The sequence below is a fragment of the Cylas formicarius genome, unplaced genomic scaffold (assembly GCF_029955315.1).
Source record: "Cylas formicarius isolate icCylForm1 unplaced genomic scaffold, icCylForm1.1 PGA_scaffold_10__41_contigs__length_53128322, whole genome shotgun sequence".
Lineage (NCBI taxonomy): Eukaryota > Metazoa > Arthropoda > Insecta > Coleoptera > Brentidae > Cylas > Cylas formicarius.
Window position 1 is genome coordinate 1737180 of NW_026844214.1, and position 24225 is coordinate 1761404.

General features: G+C 35.5%; 1 protein-coding gene across 1 annotated transcript in view; it reads right to left on the minus strand.

The window, feature by feature from the left end:
* The window catches only part of LOC132698177 (hillarin), a 77955-nt gene extending 54519 nt beyond the window's left edge, over window positions 1-23436 (minus strand). The window contains exons 1-2 of the mRNA XM_060664111.1: window positions 23189-23436; window positions 8596-9023 (exon numbers count right to left, since the gene is read on the minus strand). Coding sequence (XP_060520094.1) covers window positions 8596-8959 — 364 coding nt within the window. The 5' untranslated portion in view covers window positions 8960-9023; window positions 23189-23436. The remainder of the gene's footprint in view (window positions 1-8595; window positions 9024-23188) is intronic.
* Between the last annotated feature and the right edge of the window lie 789 nt (window positions 23437-24225).

Genomic DNA, 24225 nt, shown 5'->3' on the forward strand with positions numbered 1-24225 from the left:
AATAAAAAGAATTTTATGGTATCTCATTATGATTGTAGTTATACATATTTCGGACAGTTTCAAGGTGGTTGAGCAATCATTTTGAAGCTCTCCTAAATGGCTTTTCAATAGTCTAATTCAATATCTTACACAACTTCAGATTTTTTCGAGATTCCGAATTAAATAAAAAGAATTTTATTGTATCTCATTATTGAGGGTAGTTATATATCTTTCCGACAGTTTCAAGGTGGTTGAGCAATACACATCATTTTGAAGCTCTCTGGAGTGGCTCTTCGATGATCTAATTCAATATCTTACACAACTTCAGATTTTTTTGAGATTCCGAAATAAATAAAAAGAATTCCATGGTATCTCATTATGATTGTAGTTATACATATTTCGGACAGTTTCAAGGTGGTTGAGCAATCATTTTGAAGCTCTCCTAAATGGCTTTTCAATAGTCTAATTCAATATCTTACACAACTTCAGATTTTTTCGAGATTCCGAATTAAATAAAAAGAATTTTATTGTATCTCATTATTGAGGGTAGTTATATATCTTTCCGACAGTTTCAAGGTGGTTGAGCAATACACATCATTTTGAAGCTCTCTGGAGTGGCTCTTCGATGATCTAATTCAATATCTTACACAACTTCAGATTTTTTTGAGATTCCGAAATAAATAAAAAGAATTTTATGGTGCCTCATTATGATTGTAGTTATACATATTTCAGACAGTTTCAAGGTGGTTGAGCAATACATCATTTTGAAGCTCTCCTAAATGGTTCTTCAATGGTTTAATTCAATATCTGGGACAACGTCAGATTTTTTTGAGATTTCGAAATAAATAAAAAGAATTTTATGGTATCTCAATATTGGGGGTAGTTATATATCTTTCCGACAGTTACAAGGTGGTTGAGCAATACACATCATTTTGAAGCTCTCTTGAGTGGCTCTTCGATGATCTAATTCAATATCTTACACAACTTCAGATTTTTTTGAGATTCCGAAATAAATAAAAAGAATTTTATGGTGCCTCATTATGATTGTAGTTATACATATTTCAGACAGTTTCAAGGTGGTTGAGCAATACATCATTTTGAAGCTCTCCTAAATGGTTCTTCAATGGTCTAATTCAATATCTGGGACAACGTCAGATTTTTTTGAGATTTCGAAATAAATAAAAAGAATTTTATGGTATCTCAATATTGGGGGTAGTTATATATCTTTCCGACAGTTACAAGGTGGTTGAGCAATACACATCATTTTGAAGCTCTCTTGAGTGGCTCTTCGATGATCTAATTCAATATCTTACACAACTTCAGATTTTTTTGAGATTCCGAAATAAATAAAAAGAATTTTATGGGGCCTCATTATGATTGTAGTTATACATATTTCAGACAGTTTCAAGGTGGTTGAGCAATACATCATTTTGAAGCTCACCTAAATGGTTCTTCAATGGTCTAATTCAATATCTGGGACAACGTCAGATTTTTTTGAGATTTCGAAATAAATAAAAAGAATTTTATGGTATCTCAATATTGGGGGTAGTTATATATCTTTCCGACAGTTACAAGGTGGTTGAGCAATACACATCATTTTGAAGCTCTCTTGAGTGGCTCTTCGATGATCTAATTCAATATCTTACACAACTTCAGATTTTTTTGAGATTCCGAAATAAATAAAAAAAATTTTATGGTATCGCATTATTGATGACAGTTATATATCTTTCCGAACGATTTAAAGTGGTTGATTAATACATCGTTTTGAAGTTCTACTAAGTGATTCTTCAATGATCTGGTTGAATCTCTGGGACCGATTTTTTTCGAGATTGCCAAATCGTAATTAAATTATTTTTTGCGGACATGCGATCGGAACAGGGGTTATTTTCTATATAGCAACATTGGATATGGTTTTTGGGAGTTCCCATACAATATATCCATGCTTACTTATCCAGCGCATACACAGGGATATGCTTTTTTAATTAAGATAATTAACGAACTGGTCCACTGTAATATTTGCAAATCCAAATCTAGCTTCAGCCACATTTCTCGCTGTCTAGATTATCGTAAAGATTTCACGCCGACGCTTTCGCATTTTCATTAAGCTGTTATAAACGTTCGGCAAATATCTCGCACGAGGTGCGAAAAGTAAGGTCGTTTAGAACTCGTTACTAAATTGTGATATAATAGTGGCAAGGTGACGGCTTGTTTACACTGCATGGAAGCATTTGTGACGATGTAATTTATAATAAATTAACCTGACGGAGGCGCAAATATCGAACGCATCCAAGGAATTCGTGTTTTAGGTGAAAATTGCACATTCTTAAGGCTAGAACTAAAATAGACCTCGCTCGCTTTCTCAGACGCCTACTCAAATTTAATATTTTCCATGCGATGTGACCTAAAGCTGCCTTTTTAAATTAATTAATTTATTAAATTAATGCGGCCACACACAGAAATGGACAGATTCACAAATTTTTATTTAAATAAATAAAATGTCATTTCCGATATTGCTGTAAGATAATATAGTGGCCCTAATACGGTAAAAAGTGATGCGCTGCAGGTGGCTATGATATTTTCGTAGAGAAGGTGTGGATGTTTTGCGCATGCGTCACGCCCCAGCTAACTGAATTGTCACATTTCCGTAATTTTTCTGAAAAAATTGACTAATTTTCATAAGAACGCAAAGTGAGTCTCTGAAATCCGAATATAATTGGCAACGCCGAACTAGGACTACTATTGCCAGAGAGTACTAATAGTCTGTGCCCTTGTTGTTTACATTTTTGGTGGTTATGATTCTCTCCGTACCTTTTTCGCGTTTTTGCTGTGTTTGTGGTCAAAACTGTAAGGAAAAGAATGTGCCCAGGTAAGTGTTGCCTTATGTACAAGTTAATTTAAAAGATTTAAAAGTGGTGGAGCTACGTCGATGATACTTTTGTTATGGTCAAGAATCCCGAGTAGATTTTCTTAGACATTTAAACTCTCACATACGTTTTCTCCTTGAATTAGAAACTAATTATAACCTTCCATCTTAGATATTCGTATCAATAGAAACTCAGACCTAACATTGGATCATTGTGTTTACAGAAAACCTACGCACACAGACTGGTACCTTAATGCGTTGTCACATCACCATCCGGCCCAAAAATCTTTATCATCCCTCCTGTTTACAGACCCGTAAAACTATCTCAGCCTGAGTCACTTAACCCGGAATTAAAACACCTTACCTCTGCTCTTCTCTCTAATAATTTCCACATTAAAGATATTAAGCGTTCCATCACAAAATGCACTTCACCACACACTTCCAATAGCAATGAGGCCGAAAGCAATCCCACACTTGCCACTGTTGTCCTTCCTTACATTCAAAAGATCACTGAGCACATACCAAAAGTTCAAAAGAAATATAACTTCCAAACCAGATTTATGACTTGTCCAAAAATTTCTCAACATTTTCAATCCAACAAAGACAAAATTCCATTTGAGACGCCAGGACTTTACAGCATTCCATGCATATGCGGCAAAGAATACTGGTTTTTCAGCTTGTTACCCCGCTTCCTCACTAGTACGTCCAAGAATTCAAGTTATTGGTCTTGGTGACTCGTGGTCAATATGACGGACAGAGTACTCACGGAGGTCGAGAGAACAGTGCTAACCAAAGGAGGGAACTTCCAAGATGCCGAAGAGATACGAATCGAGACAGACTAACCTGACGAGAAGTGAAGGACTGGCACTGCGTAGCCTGAACACGGATGGGGGTAACGGGTACGCAACCGTTCTTCTGAAGCTACAAACCCCTGAAAAAGGATTCGACGCAAGCTAGACTACGTCTTACCAACCGACTCATCAAGTCATCATCATTGTCAGAAGAAATCAAGAAGCGCATTGTGAGGACGGAGGCTCTATGGACTACCTAAGATACACCAAGTAGATGTCCTGTTAAGACCAATAGTTAGCGCACTCCACCGACTTCGTGCGCAAGATTCAAGATATCAATATTGTACAAAACGACATCCTTGTGAGCTTCGACGTTGTATCACTGTTTACCAAAGTACCTCTGAAGAGTTGCTTGGACCTGGTGAACAGGATATTTCCTGTCGATATTTGCAAACTTTTTGAAGTCTGTCTGACCAGTAGCTATTTTGTGTGGAAGGGAAACTTCTACGAACAGGTGGACGGAGTGGCAATGGGAAGCCCATTAAGCCCGGTTATAGCCAACTTATTTACGTAACACTTTGAGGAAAAACGATCGAGACCTCAGAGTACAAGCCAGCAACGTGGTTCCGGTACGTGGATGACACCTTCGTGATTTGAAAACATGGTATGGACAAGCTCAACAACTTTCTGCACCATCTCAACAGTCAGCATCGCAGCATCCAGTTTACTATGGAGACTGAAAAAGACCAACAACTTGCATTCTTGGACGTACTAGTGAGGAAGCGAGGTAACAAGCTGGGCCACACAGTTTACAGAAAACCAACCCATACGGACAGATACCTGCATGCTCAATCCAACCATCACCCAAGTCAAAAGTATGGGGTTATCAGAACCGTGACAGAACGAGCCCGAAGGATTTGCGAACCGGAGAACCTCCAGATGGAACTTAAACACCTGAAAACTGCGTTCGAGGCAAATGACTACAACAAGAGGGAGATCGAGAGATCAATGAACTCAAGATCATCAAGATCACGGGATACCGAACAACGACCCTCCACCTCCCACGCATATATGCCGTATATTCCGAGTGTCACCGACAGGATTGGCAGAGTATTGAAAAGACACGACATCAAAACAATCTTTAAGCCTACAAAGAAGATCCAGCAGACCATCAGGTCAGCGAAGGATAAGAGGGACTCACTTTCAGCTGCAGGAGTCTACCGCATTCCGTGTTTATGCGGAAAGGTCTACATCGGAACTACCAAAAGATCAGTGGGAACGAGACTTAAGGAGCATAAAGCAAGCTGCAGGCTAGGACAGACAGAGAAGTCTGCAGTTGATGAACACGCACTGGGCAGCGGGGAACACAGGATACACTTTGAGAGCTGTAAGTTACTAGCAACGGCTATCACAACAGACTAGTCAGGGAAGCCATTGAGATACAAAAACACCCACACAATTTCAACAGAAAGGAGGAGACCCTTAGACTCAACCAAATCTGGAACCCGATCCTTAGGAACGCCCGAGCAGTACCGATCGATATCCCGAGACCAACCGAAGCGGAACAAGCCCCGCCCACCACCAATCGGCATAAATACAACCTGCGCAGGAGAAATCGTCAGTCTACGTCCAACATCGGAGATGGAAGGAACTCTGAAGAAGCTCGCCACTTGTGCCAGCGAAACGTTAGGAAGTAATTCCAACCGACGACGGCCTTTAAACCCGAATCAAGATATAAGCTCACCCTGTATATATTTGCATTTTCGGATAACCCATCAAAAGACGAATCCAACCATATATGTAAACATCCTGCGATGCACCGTTTCGAATTTATTGACGATTTTTATCAATTCCCAATGCAATATTAATAAAATTTATTGAATTTCTTAGCTTTTTGGCTTAATTTTCAAAGCGGTTTAATATATTTTTTAATGAAATTGCTGGTAATTTCAAATACCGTTAAATATTCTAAAAATTCTTTATCGGAAAACAAATAAATGAATAATTATTATTTGAATTAATTTTAATTTAATCATTAATCGATATTTGCAACATCAATAACATTACGTAATCGAGAAAATATGCATTACTAGAGCTCCGTGCGAAGCTAGCTAGAAGATCGGTTAAAATGTGGTTCAGGATGTGGAAAGATAGAATTTTAGGTCAAATTTTGACAGCAGTCCAATTTTTAGGTTTATTAAGAAATAATAAAATTTAAAAAAATAATTTGACGCTCCTTATTAAATAAATAAATAAATAAATTTTGGACAATGGGTTCGACAAAGTGACGTCAGCTGGTCAGTTAGGAGCCCGGATTTAAACCCACTGGACTTCTTTTTGCAGGGCACTTTATAAGAGATTGCATACAAAAAAAAGCCCACAGAAGTTTTTGCATTACGACAACAAATTTGGGGTGCAATTAACCAATTACATATTAAATGCAATAAATAATTTGGAGATAATATATATCACATTATCCAAAATGGAAAATTGAATATAAAATTATTAATTCTTATTTTTTACAGTATTTTAAACAAATACAGCAACACATAATACAAAGATCAATTTCATAAAAGAATATTAGAGACTCTTTCAGAATTAAGTTGAGAAATAACATTTTGCGAAGCATCGGAACACAGCGTACATCACAAAAATATTTGAATTTTCAATATTTTCTTAGAAAAAGTATTATTTTCTTTAATTTGGACGGGATAGAAAAATATGTCTTTTATTTGACATATTTAATCAATCGATTAACTTTTAAGAAGCTAAGTTAACTTTTTAAAGAAACTTCCACGGGCTACGGTAATAGTATTTTTCTACTCCCGTCTGTAAAATACCTAATTACCCACCAATCTAGGGTGCGGGAAGCGTCACTTTACCACGTCAGTTTCGTTTCCCATGAATCCGAGCCACTTCGGACATTTCCGGGAGCAATCGGATGTTTTCGGAGATATTTCCGACGCTTTGAATTTTGACGTTTGTCAATTCTGACGGTCATGTCAGTGAATGTATTCGTGTTGTTTTGCGAAAATGTACCCAAAAACTAACGGTCGTAGAAAAAGTATAGTATGCAACACGTCCGGTAAACTTTTTAACTCACTCGTTTATTAATAAAACCTCGCTCCGCTCGTGTCAAATAAACTCGTGAGTCAAATGCCGTTTACCGCACTTGTTGCATATTATACTATCACAAAACTTTTGGATTCCTCCTGCGTCAGTTATTGATGAATCGAACTTGCTGACCTGAATCGAGGTTAAGATTTTTTGGGAGCTTATAGATATCTATAGATTCTCAAATTTTTCGTTGGTTAGTTCATAGGTGGAAGAAAATTGCCCGTTGTCCTAATAATTTTAGTTATTATTTTAAATTCTGTCTTTAAAATTAAAATTTGTATTGACACATTTAGCATTTACTTGATGAAAATCCGTTTATCAAAATAAATAAGAACTAAAAGTTCATTATGTATTTTGACATGACAATTGAACACCGTGTCGATATTTGATAAAGACGCGGTGTTGTCGAAATAATTGTCATGTCAAAATATATAATTTCGTGAAAATCTGAACTTGTAGTTCTTATTTATTTTGATATAATGTAACCTTCGAAAAATAAGAAAAATAGTACCCACACATGTCAATCGAATAATGAAACAACACTTACAATTACTAAACTACCAATGTTACAAGTGTGATTAAAAACAGTCTTCTTTACTTTACAATTAAAACTACTGAGAGAGTCAGAAAACAAATGTCTTATTTCTCCTATGGATCTAATTTAACTCAAAAGAAAACTATTTCCGAACTAGATAGAGCAAACTCGACTTACATGAGCTCGTTAAAGTTAAATGGTAGAAAATTTTGCCGATAAGTTTTGTATTTTTTTAAAATTCAGAATCAAGCAACAACTTTATTGTGGCACTTTTTTCAGTCACATACATAATCAAATGTTGTTGGTATCTGTTATGAAAAGTAACTGTACATACAGCGTGGTCATTTTAGTCTGCAAAATGCCAATATCATCTTACCCTCATAATGTTTACTTAAAAGTCTCATCTCTGTATATCATGGATATTCGCCATTATTTTAATAAAATTTTATATCTATCGATTAATAATAATTGAAATAAGTATTTATTTTACTTTATTTATTTACACAAATACACTTTGTCGTTACATTTTTGAAGATTTTTTTGATATAGAGAATTATTGTGTAAAAAACGTTAAAATGTTAATTTCGGTTAGTATAACCATTTAAAATCGCCAGACACAATATTACATGGAGAGGTAAAGTATCCTCACTGCTATTAAAATCTGAAATTCAAATAATACGACCTTGAAGTAAGAGAAATAATATGGAAGGCTAATTCGTATTGCAATTGTACTCTATGAATTGTGTAAGTGAGTTTAATTATTTATATTAATTTAGTATACCACTCTGGTCTAAAAGAATTTCCGAAAAAATTCCGTTCAGGCCCCAACCTTCAATTTTGCAATATTAATATAAAACCCGTAAAAACGACTAAAGTTCATGAGGACGGTATGTAAAATTTCTGTAGGAAACTTAAATTATAAATGTAATTTTACTTACCGACTAGTCCACTAGATTTTAATTGTGGCGTATAGCACGTAGTATTTAAATTGTCTGATATATTGCATAAAATTTTTCTGTGTATTAGTTTTTTTGGTACATTTTTTTCAAAACAACACGAATACATTCACTGACATGACCGTCAGAATTGACAAACGTCAAAATTCAAACCGCGCTGTAAAATCTCCGAAAACATCCGATTGCTTCCGGAAATATCCGAAATGGCTCGGATCCGTGGGAAACGAAACTAACGTGGTAAAGTGACGCTTCTCGCACGCTAGATCGATGAAAGACGATGAAATGAATAAATTTTCAAATATTCCAAAACCGAAACCGCCTTAGCGCATAATAACCCATATTCCGTCGTCTTACCTTCTCCGTCGAAGCTACTCCTTCCGGGTACCCGGATTTGTTCGTTGACGAAACTGGTCGACTTGGGCACATTGAGCGCACTCCTTATCCCGACCGAAGAATTGTCTAAGTGTCCTGGACCGATTTTCGGCACGTGACCGCTACAATACACTTCCTTGTCTTCCTGTCGCAACTGATTGTTGTAATAGGTCTTTAGGGTCAATTTGGTACCGCAGACGGCGCACTTGAAACAACCACTGTGAAAGAACGTAAAGTCTTTGAGAGGTCCGACCCTGTCCACTTGATAGACGGTCTCGTTGCATCGGAGACAAGTGCTCTCGTAGAAGTTTGGGCGGTACATCGCCTTGTACGAGTTCTGGATCATTTTGATGGTGCGTTGGTAACCGTGGTTCGATGGTGGTGCAGTGAATTGCCGCTTGGTGTATTACCTAAAACAAAAAATCTTATAATTATGTCGCATTTGTTTTAATTATTTATTTGTACAAGGCGTAGAGCTGGGAGCGACGTAGAGGCCTTGCTAATAATACTACAGTCTACAGTGTGGTCATTTTGGTGTAGGATCCTTTTACTACCGCTATGGCCAGAAGTTCATGATTTTTTTTACTCACCCTGTATAAACGATTTGAACGAACCACCACTACCCCTCTATAAAATTGTTGGCAAAATTACAGCAGTTGGAAATAGCGTCAAAAATGTAGGGTATTAAACACGGGGCATTTTGGGCGAAAAAATGGCCAAATCAGTATAGACGATTACAATCCTACATTGGGTGAGTGAGTACAAAATAAGTGTAAATTAATGCCATAACATACAGGATGTTCCATTTAAAAATGTGTAAATTTGATTTCCAAGATATTTATGAATGGTCCCTTTCTTCTAGTCTCATCTATAATTTTTTTATTTTTGACATTAACGAATAATAAACAAACTTTAAACTTTAACACAATATTTTGATTCATTGCACTTTTTATCTTAAAAAAAAAAAACATTTTTATTTTTCCCAGCTCACTCTGTCGCAGAAACTCAAAAATAATGCTATGCGTACTTTTATCAGAAAAATACTTTGCTCTTATAAAAAAAATATTAAGTTAAAATCTCCATACCGTGTTGATATTTAAGCAACAGTAGAAAGTTCTATTGCTATTTTATTTATTTTTGCTTTAATTATTTTTTATTATTATTTATTTATTTATTAGTGCTTCCGAACCAACTATTTAGCCTATTTCAATCTTTCTGCGGGCCATTGCACTATCGCTTTCCTAAGAGCGGCCAGGTGTCAAGTTGATTATCGCTATTTTTACTGCGGAGAAAATGCGATTTTATAATTATTGTTTTCTTTTTCTTAAATGTAATTTGCGGCAGTAAACGGTAACTAATTAGCTATTTTAATGGACCATTATATGCGATAAATTAAAACGCTTAGCTTGCTTATTTTCTATTCCTTTTCTTTTTTTGTACCGAGTTCAAATAGGACGACTTTTTTGAAGTATGTGGCCTGAAGTATATACCAACATCTATTATCGCATTTTTATTATTTTTTTTTATAAAATTAGGTTGCAAACATGTATTTTGAAAATTATTTACTATTACTATTTACTATGAGAATTGTACTAATACTCTGGAACTGTTGTAAAGTTCAAACGAAATTGCAAAAATAATTTATATCACTAATATTACTAAGCTTCCAGTGAGCGTTAATATTCTTATTATCGTATTTTTTTCTCTTACAAATATTAAGATTCATTGAGTGGTTCTTCTGTCAACTATATTCAACAAAAGCATACTATATATATATATATATATATATATATATATATATATATATATATATATATATATATATATATATATATATATATATATATATATATATATATATATGTATATGTATATATATATATATATATATATATATATATATATATATATATATATATATATATATATATATATATATATATATATATATATGTTGGTTATTAGTACTTGTAAGTTTCGTTTGCTTTAGCACCCTGTATCATTCTCGAGCTCCAGAAATTTGGTTAAATTCTGGCCCAAAAGTTTCTGCCGTTTTTATAAGTTGTTTGGTGGTATTTCCGTCCTACTTCTTGCCAACAGTACCACATCATCCGCATATGCTAGGCATTGGTGGCTTTTATTGAACAATGTGCCTTGTCTGTCTTTTTATTTCCTCCAGCGTCAAATTGGACAAGGCTGTTGATAGTGGGTCCCCTTGTCTTAAAGGTTTTACTTTGTCTACCCTTATACTCACACTTTTACTGCAGTATCTGCTTTTTGGAATGTTGGTTTTATTATTTTCGATAGCTTTGGTGGTATCTTAAGGTTGTTTAGGGCTTCTATTAATTTTTCTCTCTTCACACTTTGAAATCTACAAACAGCATTATTAAAATTTGCTTTAACATGAAGACCTGATCTGTTAATATTGGGTTGTTCGGAAAGTCATTTCGTTTTTTTTGGGGAACATGAAAGACAGTTTTCGTATAATGAATAAATATTTTATTAAATTATATATTGGCCATTCTGGTCCAACACGTTTTGCCATCTTTCTGGCAGTAACATAATTCCCCTCTCATAAAAGTTTTGGTCCTTGCCGGCAAAAAACTGGTTCAGGTGGTTTTTGACATCTTCATTTGAGGTAAAGGTTTTGCCATCCAAAAAATTTTGCAGGGACCGGACCAAATAGTAGTCGGAAGGCGCCAGATCTGGAGAATATGGTGGATGTTGCAGTACGTCCCATTCAAGCCGTAAAAGTTTTTGGCGAGTGACCAAACTTGTGTGAGGTCTCACATTGTCCTGGTGGAACACTACACCCTTCCTGTTGATTAATTCGGGCCTCTTCTCTTTAAGTGAATCATTCAATTTGTCCAGTTGATGACAATAGACTTCTGAATTAATCGTTGTATTGTCCGGCAAAAGCTAAAAAAAAACGATTCCTTTGACATCCCACCAAACGGAGAGCATCACCTTTTTTTGGTGAATGTTGGCTTTTGACACGCTTTGAGCCGGTTCATCTTTTCTGCTCCATGACCTCTTGCGTTTAACATTGTTGTATACAACCCATTTTTCGTCCCCAGTAATAATCCGCTTCAAAAATGGATCATTTTCTTGACGTTTGAGGAGCGAATCACACACGTCAACGCGACGACACAAATTTTGCTCCGTAAGGACATGGGGCACCCACACATCGAGCTTCGAGGTTAAGCCCATGCCTTTCAAATGGCCATAAACAGTCGAATTCGACAAATTTAATCTCTCACCGATCTCTCGTGTGGTTATTCGCCGATTTGCATCAACTAATGCCTTTATCGCATCTTTGTCAGCTTCGACCGGCCTTCCAGACCGTGGTGCATCTTCGACATCAAAATTGCCGGATCGAAATTTTGCAAACCAGTTCTGGCACTGGCGTACTGTCAACACGCCTTCTCCATACACATCCGTCAATTTTTTTTCTCGCTTGGACAGCATTTTTACCTTTTCTGAAGTAAAAAAGTAAAATATGACGAAAATGCTGCTTATTGCTCTCCATATTTAAAAGGGCACCAACCAAAAACTACTGCGTAGAATTAATAGACCTTTTTCACACACAAGCCTTGCAATATCAGCTCTCAAGACATATAATGGTTATGCGGCTTAAGTGTGAAGTTGGTTTCGAAAAAACGTAATTAAGTCCTCTGACGGGAAAAAACGAAATGACTTTCCGAACAACCTTATATATTAATAAGACAGAACTTACTTTCCTTTTCAATTGATATTGTCGGATAATTCAAAAGCAAGAGGGGTTTCCGATCTAAATTGGATGAAAAAAGTTTGACGATGTGGAATGTGAAACTAATAGCTGCCCCCTATAACAATTGGATAAACTAAATTGCTGTTTCTATGAATACTAAGCACGCCTGTTAACTATACAGAACTTCTTAGAGCCATGTACCAAGGCTGGAGTCGATAGCTGAGTTGAGTCATTAAGCTATACAGGGTGTTCGGAAATTGAGTTCGGAAACATGAAGAAAAGAGAATCTCTCAAAGGTGGAATTCGTAGTCGATAGTTGAATAGAGCCATTGAAATTATACTGTTGATTATGACCTTTTCCCCTTTCCTTCCTTCTTAGCGACTATATAAGGCTCATTCTTTGCTATCTGGAAGAATGATTTTTTCTTTTTAAATGAGACTCTAAACGATAACACTTATCGACTTAAAACAAGAGTAACAATTTTTGAGGATTTGTGATTCTGCTTAAGGCAATCTAAATAAATAAAATACAGGGAAAATAAAAAAAAAGTTCTAGGTGAAGTGTCCTCTCCGTTGAAAATTCAGTCCACCGTGTTAAAACTAAAATTTAAAAAAATGAATTTTGATAAACTGTAATTCGAAAAATATTACGATTTCAAAGTTTCCGAACTCAATTTCCGAACACAAGTTAGTTTTCATCGTAAAAAATCACGTAATGCTTAAAAAAATTCAAAAAAAAAACTCTAGACGCTCACCCAAATTTGCAATAACAAAAGATAAGACACAAAAAAAGCGGTTCAAGTTTGTTTGAAGAATGTTTTACGCTCCTTGCGATATCCTTACAATAGTGTCGACGTTTTGTTAAAAAGAATAACTAACAAATGGTTAATCTAATCTTAATTTCAACGACAATGAAAATTAGTCGTTTTTCTCAAGCAAAATGATGTCACATCGTCGTGAGTAACGCAGGGCTTGGTGTTTGGGGTGGAGCTTGTTATACTGAGACCAGAAATATAGTGCTGCTACAACCGAGCCGGTGATTAACTTTGCCTACTATTTATTACTCCAAAATCGAAGCCCTTCCTACTTCCCGTTCTGAATTTCTTATAAAATTATAAACATTCAAAACAATTTGTGTAGCATCCGAAGACAAATTGCTCCGTCTTTTTTATTTGCTGAGGTAGTTCGTCTTCTAAATTGTCCGTTGGCTTCCATGTCTTCTTTTAACACGGAAGAACTGCTTCATTCCACGGTCTCCACATTTCAAAGTGTTAAAAAACAGGAACCTTCGAAAAATGTTTAATTGTAAGGTTCTAATAAATATTTATCTGTGTTCTATTAAGATACCTTTATCTACCGCGAATATGATCTATAGTCTTAAGAAAGACTGTTGTTGTTTACAAATCGAAGAACTCTGTAGAAGACACAAAAATACAAGAAAAATGTTGTTAATCGACAGGCACACAAAACACAATGATTATTTTCAAACATACCTTTAAGATAAATATAGTATAGGTACTTATAGGTACCTTTGAATTATCTAGTGAAAACAGCGTCGCAGGGTCAAAGCTCGAGAATATAAAATACTTAAAACGTCAACGCAATAAATGCACTATATTTTTGGTTTAGCGATAACAAGTAATATTTTTTACTATTCAATTACACGAAACCTAACGATGGAACGAAAGTGAAACTTCGTGATTAGTAAACGGCTTTTGACTCACGGTCTTGTGAATCACCGTGATTCGTGTTACTTGAAAACATCGTTGCAAACAATGCAGGCCCGAGAATAAACAATACCCTTGTAATGTTTAATTTAAAATCATGCCTGACCATGACTTTGCCCATTTAAGGCCACGCAGTCGTTTCGATTGGATTAATTTTCAAAAGAACCCAAAGGTTCATAAGCCTACGATAATTCGATTTAATTCTAGAAATATATCGTGCTTTTGAGGACACTCTGAATACGTTATCGGATAAGGGTGCTCAATTGTGCCGAAGGTCGTTTAAGCTACTTTAAAGGAAAAGTGGGACAAATCCATATGTGGGTACTTTAACCTATTTGTCAAAGCTTGTTTTTATTTGCTTAAAACTGAAGATTGTTAAAACGTATACTGGTTTGTATTTTTTACCAAATCTTTGGACTCGTACAGCAGGGCAACATAATATTTAATGATAAATAAATGATAATCCTAAATACTTTAAAAACAGAAAATGTTAATAAAATTTACATTATCACCAGGGTACAGGTTTTTTTTACGAGGGTATCGTAAAGTACAATGTACCTAAATTTCACCTGTCAGAATAAGAATTGAATTGTGTTTACCTAAAGCAAATACCATAAGCGTTGTGTGAGAGAGAAACGGTCATCCTTTATCAGACTCTTGGTCGTACATTTTGTAATTGGTGCACAGTGCTTTTTCTAGTTTCAGAGAAACTTCCGCGGACTATGACTAATTTATCGCAATATCTGTTACAGAAAAACCTGATGAGCCATCACAGTAGTGGATGGATAATAAGCTCTTTTAATAGAAACTAATTTTTAACGATTTCAAAGCAGCATACGATAGTGTGAACAGAGAGCAATTTATGTGAGTTATTGGTATTTTATTGTATTGTAAATTGAGCACTGCAGAATAAAGGTATTATTATTATTATATGGGCAAAGTAAGTAAGACAAGGGGGTCCACTATCAACAACCTTGTTCAATTTAACGCTGGAGGAGATAATAAGAAAAAGTGGGATCAACAGACAAGGCACATAGTAGAACAACTTATATGAATGGCAGAAACTTTTGGGCTCCATTTTAACCTGGATAAAACCAAATTTATGGTACAGGGAGCAATAGCAAGCGAAACTTACAAGTACAAGTGGGGACTAACAAGATATATGAATTTGAAGGGGTAAATGAATATATAATAACCAACATATGTAAAGAGGTCAAGCAAGTAGATCTGCGAATTGCAAAATGTATTAATTGTATGTGGAGGCTCCACAAAATTCTAATGTTAAAAGTAGTCTCGAGGGCCACAAAAATCAGGCTCTACAAGACAGCGGCCCGACCAACTTTAACTTACTGTTGTGAAACATGGGCGGTCAGTCAAAAAAACCAACAGAAACTAGGTATGCAGGAAAGGAGTGTATTAAGATTAAGATCTTTGGCGGGAAGAATACAGAGCTGGGAGAGGAGGATGAACTTTTCGAACTATTTGGAGATACTTTGTTCAAGCATGGAGACTACAATGGCTAGGGCACCTCGCCAGGATGGAAAATAATAAAAAAGTAAAGGATGTGGCATGGAAAGAATCAGAGCACAAGGATTTTTAATTTTACCAAGAGATAGAATTGAATGGAGGAAAATTACACACCTCTGGGCCTAAATAGCCTGCTGATATATGTAGAGTAAATGTGGGAGAGATGCCGCACATTTTTATAGATTTTCATAACTGTTACACCTATCGAGATAAAATAAAATTAAAAACACATGTTTACTTTTAGAACATTTATTTAAAAGTAAATATGTAACAAAACCAATTTAAATAAAACCTACATAACGTGGGTGAGTCGCCGCATAGTACATGGGAGAGATGGCTTACGAAAAATAACATTACATCTTTCTTCTAACTTGATCGGCTTTTAATAAAAGCCTTCCACATCGATTGCAAGTGGTTTTGTATATTGAGCAAGTCTCGTGTAGCCAATATCCACAGCGAACGCATTGAATCCAATCAGCACGTGATTTTGTTAAACAGTATTTTTCAAGACACTCCACACATTCGTTTTCGTCAATATCACTGCAGTCATTGGTTGAAGAACAAATTGGCATTTCTTCCTCAGACTCAGAAGACGATGATAAATCTTTTTTTTGTTTAAGTTTTATTTTTTTAGCTAAAGGCTTAACTTTTAGCTTTTTGTCCTTTTTGGTTTTAGTTTTGTTCCCTTTTTTGTGTTCAATATAACTGGGGCTTGTTAGATGTGCAGCCGACTGTTTTCTGCGCTTTGTAGTGTTAGAAAGAATAGGAATGGGCGATATTTGTTGCAACATTTTGCCAGGAGTGATATCAGTGCTAGCCGAAGTAGAAGGTTGAGGTTGAGCTTCTTGCGATTTAACGTTGATTTCTAATGATGGATTCGGCGCAGCGTTTTCTTTTTCGGTATTGCAGGTTTTAGTTGCAGTGTCTTCAACATTGTGTGCATGAGCTACGTGCAGGTCTGATACGCTGAAAGCGTGGTCCGGAACTGACTCTGGATTAAGTGGAAATGCTCCAGTAGCACGAAAACCATTAATAGCCGTTCCAGCTGTAGCTGCGCGAGACCAAGCACTACTTAGCAATGTGCCAAATTGCATACGAGTAATTCGTCTGCCTTGATGTGTTTTAATCCACTGGTCGCAAGCCTGATAAAAAAACGTTTTCAACGGTTTAAAAAAACTACGATCGAGTGGCTGTAAATAGTGTGTGGTGTGGCTGGGCAAACATACCAAAGAAATATCATTTTCTGTCGCAAATTCGAGGCAATCTAGACTCATATGCGATCCATGTCCATCAAGAATTAGAACAGTCTTCCTGGTGGCTTGCGAGGGGCAAAATGATTTTTGAACCAGTCAAAAAATAGCTCATTATTAACATAAGCAGACTTGCGGTTCATAACAACAACCGAACCAGGTGGCATGCCGTCTTCAAATTCCTTTTTTTTATTTACCCCTTTAAATATGCAGTAGGGAGGTAAGAAATTTCCTTCAGAGTTACAGCAAGCTACAACGGTGATTGTCTCCCCTTTCTCCCCAGACGTTACTGTGTGAACTTCTTTGCTACCTTTTGCTGCGATAACTTTACTTGGCACATTATTTAACTGAAGGCCAGACTCGTCAACATTAAAGACATGACCTGGTTTATCAAAGATATCGTTAGCTTCATAAATGCTTTCTAAAAGTTTAAAATATTCTTCAACTTCTTTTCTATTCATACCCTCCGCCCTTGCAGTTGATAGTCCCTCTGCCTTTCTTAAACTCAAATCACGATTCCTTTCCATGAACGATCGGTACCAGTGATCTCCAGCTTCTTCTTTTTCCCCCAAATGTTGAGCCAAGGTATAGGCAATTTGTTTTACGGTTCTTACAGTGGGAGGAAAGCCTGCTTTCTGAAGAGCTTTAATATGCCCTACTACCTTTTTTTCGGATTCTTGGCCAAGAGATGACGAAGGCCCTTGTACACCCTTTTCAAAATTATTGTTTTTTAACCTTCTTCTTAGCGTTCGCTCTGGCACGTTGCATATTCTACCAGCCTCTCGTACTAGAATATTATCCTGTTGTACTAAATTTATGGCTGTAACCAAATTTTCTTGAGTCCATCTTCCTCTATTAGATTTTCGTTTATGTTTGCGAGGCATATCCAACTAAAATAAAACATCGAATTAATGCGTCATCTCTACCACAAACTTCTGCTGCGTCTATCCCAAATGTATGGGAGAGATGCCGCAGCACATTTTTTGTGACACTTATGATCCACGAAATTAAAACCCGGTGGTAACATAACCTTACTTATCCTAAATCTCCTATAAGTTAATTGCAAACCAAATTTTATTCGTTTAGAGATATAATTTTAACTTACAAGAAACACTGAATAAATTTTGTAACTTACCTGAACGTTATTTTAACAAACACACGAAATATTTCTTGAGAAAATCGTTTATTTTCAACCGGCGTAATGGAGTTCTCAAGGTTAGCCATCAACTAATTGTAAGGAAACACAAGCGCCTTTTTAAAAAGTCGCAGTGTTGCCAAACGTACACCGCGGCATCTGTCCCACTGCGGCATCTCACCCACATTTACCCTAATACGCTTGTATTCAATATAGTTGCTACAACAACTAGTCAATTAATCTTAATATTTGTAAGAGCAAAAAAAAAAGATAATAACAATATTAACACTCACTCTCGACAGCGGCGCTGGTAAGGTTAGTGATTTTACTGTCCATTGTAACCTATTCGATGCAAATAAATTATTTTTGCAATTTTGTTGAAACTTTACAACAGTTCCAGAGTATTAGTAGAATCCTCATATATAAAAACGACTGTACACCGGTTGGGACTTTAAAGACAAAGAATTTGAAGATTCTTTAGCTTCATTTTTTTCTTATATTATTTTTTCAATTTTACATAAAAACATAACTATTATTCTTGTATTATCTTTATTTTACACAAATTAAATAAGAACAAAAAATGTTCAGATTTTCACAGTTTTTAATGATTTATGACAGCTGTTTTGGTATGATCAGAAATCAAACGCGCCCGTGAAAAGCCTTAATGACTGTCATAAGTTTCAAGAGGATCTTGATCGTTTTTATGAATACTGTGTAAAAAATCGTCTATTTTTAAATATTGATAAATGTTACCGTCTTGATATAAATATATAAACTTGATATAAATTATATAAACTTTGACTACACATTCAATGGTGTAAAAATAAAAAAAGTAGAGCAGATTAGGGATCTTGGAATAACTATAGATGTAAAATTAAATTTTGATACCCACATTGAGAATATAGTAAAAAAAGCTTATAAAAATTTAGGTTTTATATTAAGAGTTTGCAGGAATTCCTACGTTCGATCTCACCTTGACTATGGCGGTGTGATACGGAGTCCTCAGTATTATAAATATATAGTCAGAATCGAGAGAATACAAAAAAAAGTTTGTTTTCCATTTAAATTTTAGATTTAACCGTAACTTACTAACTCATTCGTATGAAGCTAGTCTTAATTTCTACCATATACTGAAGTTATCTGTTAGAAGAATTATCTCCAGTGCTATATTTTTGCATAATATTATTAATAGTAGGATTGACTGTCCTTTACTGTTGGAAAAACTCTCCTTCAATGCCAGAGTCGTTATAACAAGAACTCCTTCATTATTTTACGTGCCTAGATTTAATACAAACTTAGGTAACAATTCCCCAATATCTCTTTTACATAGACATTACAATAATTATTTTTCGCACATTGACATCTTTGCGTTATCACTTAATTCCTTTCGAAATCAAGCAATTAGGGTTTTTCTATAAATTTATTTTAATTTTTGATTTGTTTTCCTTATTTTTTCACATTTGTTTTTTGTAATTCTCGCACTTAATATACAGTGTTAGTTTTGGTTTAGTTTGGTAAGTTTGATTGTTATTATTTTTTTTTAATCTTCTGCTTATCGTAGATATAGGTAGGTACTTACTTATAAGTTTTACTTTGTTAATTAAATAATGGTATAATTGTTAGTGTGTCCTTGTAAATTGTGAAGTTAGTTCTTCATGTTAGGGCACCTTTGTAATAAATAAATAAATAAATAAAAATAAATAAATAAAAATAAATAAATAAAAATAAATAAATAAATAAACACCGTGCCTTTATCAAATACAAAATATGCCTATATTTCATCACCTATATATAAAAACAGCTAGTAATAGACTTTTAGTTAGCATTGTAGCGTTATAAATTTAAATTTAATAACGGAGACGCATTTAAATCTAATTGGTCATTAAGTAATAGATTCAAATATCTTATTTTGTTAATTTCCATAGCTTTCAACAAATTTAGTTTTTCGCTTTTTGATTTATTATGTAAAATATCAAAATTTTCGTTAAATTTGTGCATTTTCGAATTTAAATGAATAGAACGCCAATTTATATTCGTTAATGCATTTGTTAAATGTTCTACCTGATTATGCGATATAAATATTGGGACATGATCCCCATTTCAACCTATAGACCCCGGATTTTTCAGTTTTTCGTAATTTAGTTTTTTTCTTAATGCCCTATGGTGTTTTCAGTTTCAAAAGCAATATTAAGACCAAATTTAGATAAATTAATTTAATTAAATTAATCCTTTTTCAAAATTTTCTGTAGATAGTGGTACATTAAGTAGTCTGTGGATAAAGGCATAAAGGGCAGCCATTTTGTGTGTATAAAGATGATTTGGGTTATTATGTATTATTGTGTCCGTGTGTGAGGGTTTGTGGTAAATGGAAAAACCTAATTTGTTCTGTAGTTTAGTTAAGTTAAGTTAGAAAGTTTTATCTAATTCCGTCTCTAAACTGCAGGCCTTATTGGCATATTCTGTTTGTGAAATTTAAATAAAGAATATAACTTTGGAGGTTGAGGATTCATGATTATTAGTTGGTATTTTTCTATTCTATCATTAAAAACTGTGAAAATCTGAACATTTTTTGTTCTAACTTAATTTGTATTAAATGGATTTTCATCAAGTAAAAGCCACCTCAGTGCAATCTTTATTTTAGTTAAATAAAACGTGTTCTTAATCCTGCATCGATTCCTCAACCAAATACGTTCGAAATATAATACGCGAATTTTTAATTCAAAGCGGTAATTTTCCACGACGCGAAAATAGCTTGAACGAACTGCATCCGCAGCGATTGTTGCAAACTGCGGTGCGCCGATTTAATTTGTTTATAACTCTAGCGCGCCGTTGCTCCTTGAATTTTTATTACGTCACCCCGCCGAGGACGTCTATTAATAAACGTATTGCAAAAAACTGCAAGCGTCGCGAGTTCCAACGGGGTTTCGCGTCTGCCCTAACGTCGAGATCTCCTTACGTACAGGCTCAAAAATTCCCTTATTAGGGTTTAAATTGCGTAATTATTGCGACTCTGCCGAGTTTTTCGTTTCGACCCGTCAGAATTATGATTAAAATTTTAATGGTAACAAATAAGTTCTAAATGTTCATTTTGTTGTTCAACATAATTTTCGAAAATTTTCGCGTAGTTAAGAATTCTTAAAATATGTTTTCCAATTTTGAACCCTACGGTTTTTTTTCCATTTTTGATAGTAATCGCTGTGCATTTCAAAAAGTATAATGCCTTGATTGCTCATAGTGATAAGTATCAAATAACATTACTTACTTCGATGTTTTGTTTGCAAAAAGCACGGACTTAATTGATATTCATTTAAAACAATACAAAAAAATCGATAGGGAACTGGGCAAAAAATTTAAATTAAAATACTTTCTTCGGGAAAATGCAAAAAATAAAACAAAGTAAAAAAAACTGTGAAATAGGGTTTGGAAATTTTCTGCTGATCGTGATGAACAATAAATTTCATTTTAGTTAGACGCGAATATAAATAGTTCTTAGTAACTTAGTAAAAACCTCTCGTAGAGTGGATATAACAATCCAGTTCGGATGGTTAATATACTACCCACAACTTCAGCAGAACGACACAAATCAGCCAAAAACCTGAGGACAGAGTGAATGACGAATGAAATCATAACACTAACAAACGAAGGAAGGGAGCAAAAACCCAAAGATATGGTTAAACGAAGCTAAATCAACAGGAGATGGCTGGCGGACAAATTGAAACCCTTCAGAACAAACACGATCTACTAAAGGCAGACACCGAAGAAGAACTTAAACACGCAATGAAAGTTCACAAGAACAGAAGAGCTGTAGATTGTCGCTTTGAAAAAGTAAAAACTTAAAAATATTCTTCCAGATCATTCATACAAAAAGTGTGAGCGCCTGGTTTTCTGGTTTTGCAATTTTTCAACAGAATGGAAACTCGAGAAACTCCGTTTTTTCCATTGTGCTGAACTCAGAGATGTGTGTGTTATTTATAAAAAAGCTTTTGAGCCCGAGATGTGAAGATCATAACCGAAATTTACTAGCACCGAACAATGACACTCGGAGGGTCCAGGTTAGAATAGTAAGCAATAGGATGTGTGTTATTTTTCATAATACCGTGCTATTAGCTAGGCTGTGGACTATGGTAAGCAATTCTGACTTTGTATGAATACGTCCAAAACCAAGACACAAACGGGCTTCATGGATAAGTTATAGAATAAGCGTAACCTCTAAAATACCCGATCACACTCGCACTCAAACTCTGGATTAGAATACTTCTCTGGAAGATCTTTCCAGTTCTATTCTATGGACGCGAAAGTTGGACCAAGACGTACCGCACCGAATGGGAAAATTAAAAAAACTCTTCACATCACAGATCAAGAGATGTGAACACTAGTAAAAATAAATCAAGATCGAAGGAAAACCGTCGGTGAGTTGAAGAATCCATGGCAGCAAGACTTACGTCGGTGGCTCGTCTATAGAAATTTTCGGAACCGCTGTAGTATAGCCAAAGAAACTTCCACAGGCTACTGTAATACTGTTTACAAAACTTCTGGATTCCTCCTGCAGTCAAACGCTAACGTTTCGCCAATCATCCTGTTCGCTTCTTCAGAGCTTGACTGAAACTGGCTCGTCTTTGACGGATCGAAGATGTTGAGAGATTTTTGGGTGAGTGGTAGATGTGATTTTGACGTAATATTTCTTTAGATCAGTGATGTTTTAAATGTAAGGAAGGAGAACAGTGGCAAGTGTGGAATTGCATTCGAGCTCATTGCTATTGAGGTGAAGAACAGAGGTATGGTGTTTTAATTCTACCACGGTTTCTTTACCTAACTAACCAAAATTAACAATCTCAACCGCGACTCAGGTCTCTACCTATCACCAATTTGGAAATCAGTAATCCGAGGCGATGTTTATGTAGATTATTATCTACTTTACCAAAGTTAATAACGGAATTAAATGAACCATTTTGTTAAGACGTAGGGAAAAAGATCGTTCATTAGAAAACGTTTTTCTCATGCGATGCGAACTGCGACGTTAATGGCTTTATTCCGAATTCTTCGCATTCCTCGCGGATTTCTCCGGACAGTCTTCTTCTTCTTCTTCGCGGCGTCCTCCGAGTTTATTCGCGCTACAACGCGGTCCTGAACCGCCGGTACGCAACATGGCTGGCGTTGGTTTCCGAATATCGGATTAACACGCATACAATGACAGATTTACACTTACGGGGTAACTTTACGCTGCCGGTCGCGCATCACACGACAACTTTTCCCCGAAAGCCGAAAGGCACGCGACAATTAACGACGAATCTCGACGTATTTTGACGCGATCTTGGCGAAATTCGACGCAGCAGTTGTCACGGTCGTTACGAATCGATGTGGTTGGATCGCGGGCACACGTTAAGCCGTCGGTGTTGGTACCGTCGCCATGTTGGAGTCGACACTGAAAGTTGAATCGAAACTACGTCGACGTATCGAACCGATCTTTCCCCTCCACACCCGTCCCCTATCGCACACACGCTCGTTCACCTGTTTAACGCGAACAAGTCGAGATGGTACCTGTTCGGGGTACCGTTCGGGATAAGCGTCGATTGGGGCAGAAAATCTCATATCTGTAGTGGGTAGAGGAAGAGTCAACTATTCTCCGAGTGGTATAATACGACCAAAAATATAGTTCATTTATTGCTTTGACTTTTTAAGTATTTTACAGTACCTTAACCGTGGTAAAACCCATCCCAACAGATGTTTATTCTGCATTAAGTAGGTCTTACCTCAGCTGAACTGTAACGAATTTTTATTTGAAACGTAAATGGACCGTTTTATTTTCGCATAAGTAGAAGCGTTTATTATAACATCAGGTGATATGTATCGTTCTTAAGAGTTTAATCTAAATTTCAATATGTTCGTATATATTCCAGTCAGTACTTATTTATGTACCTGATTCTCGAGCTTTGACCCTGCGAGGCTGTTTTTACTGGATAGTTCTCCTATTTATCCTACAGGTACGTTTGGAAATAATCATTTTTATCTTGTATTTTTGTGTCTTTTACTTATTTCTTAGATAAATTATATTCGCTGTAGATAAAGGTGCGTCATAAGAATACATATAAATAATAGTAATAATAATAATATCTTTATTATACCACATATTTAGAATACAGTCAGTGTATTATGAATTTCGTCAAGTAGGTCAATATAGATCATGCAAATGAGGTAGAAAATTACATTAAAAATTGTATATAATAGAAATATATGACAAAGCAC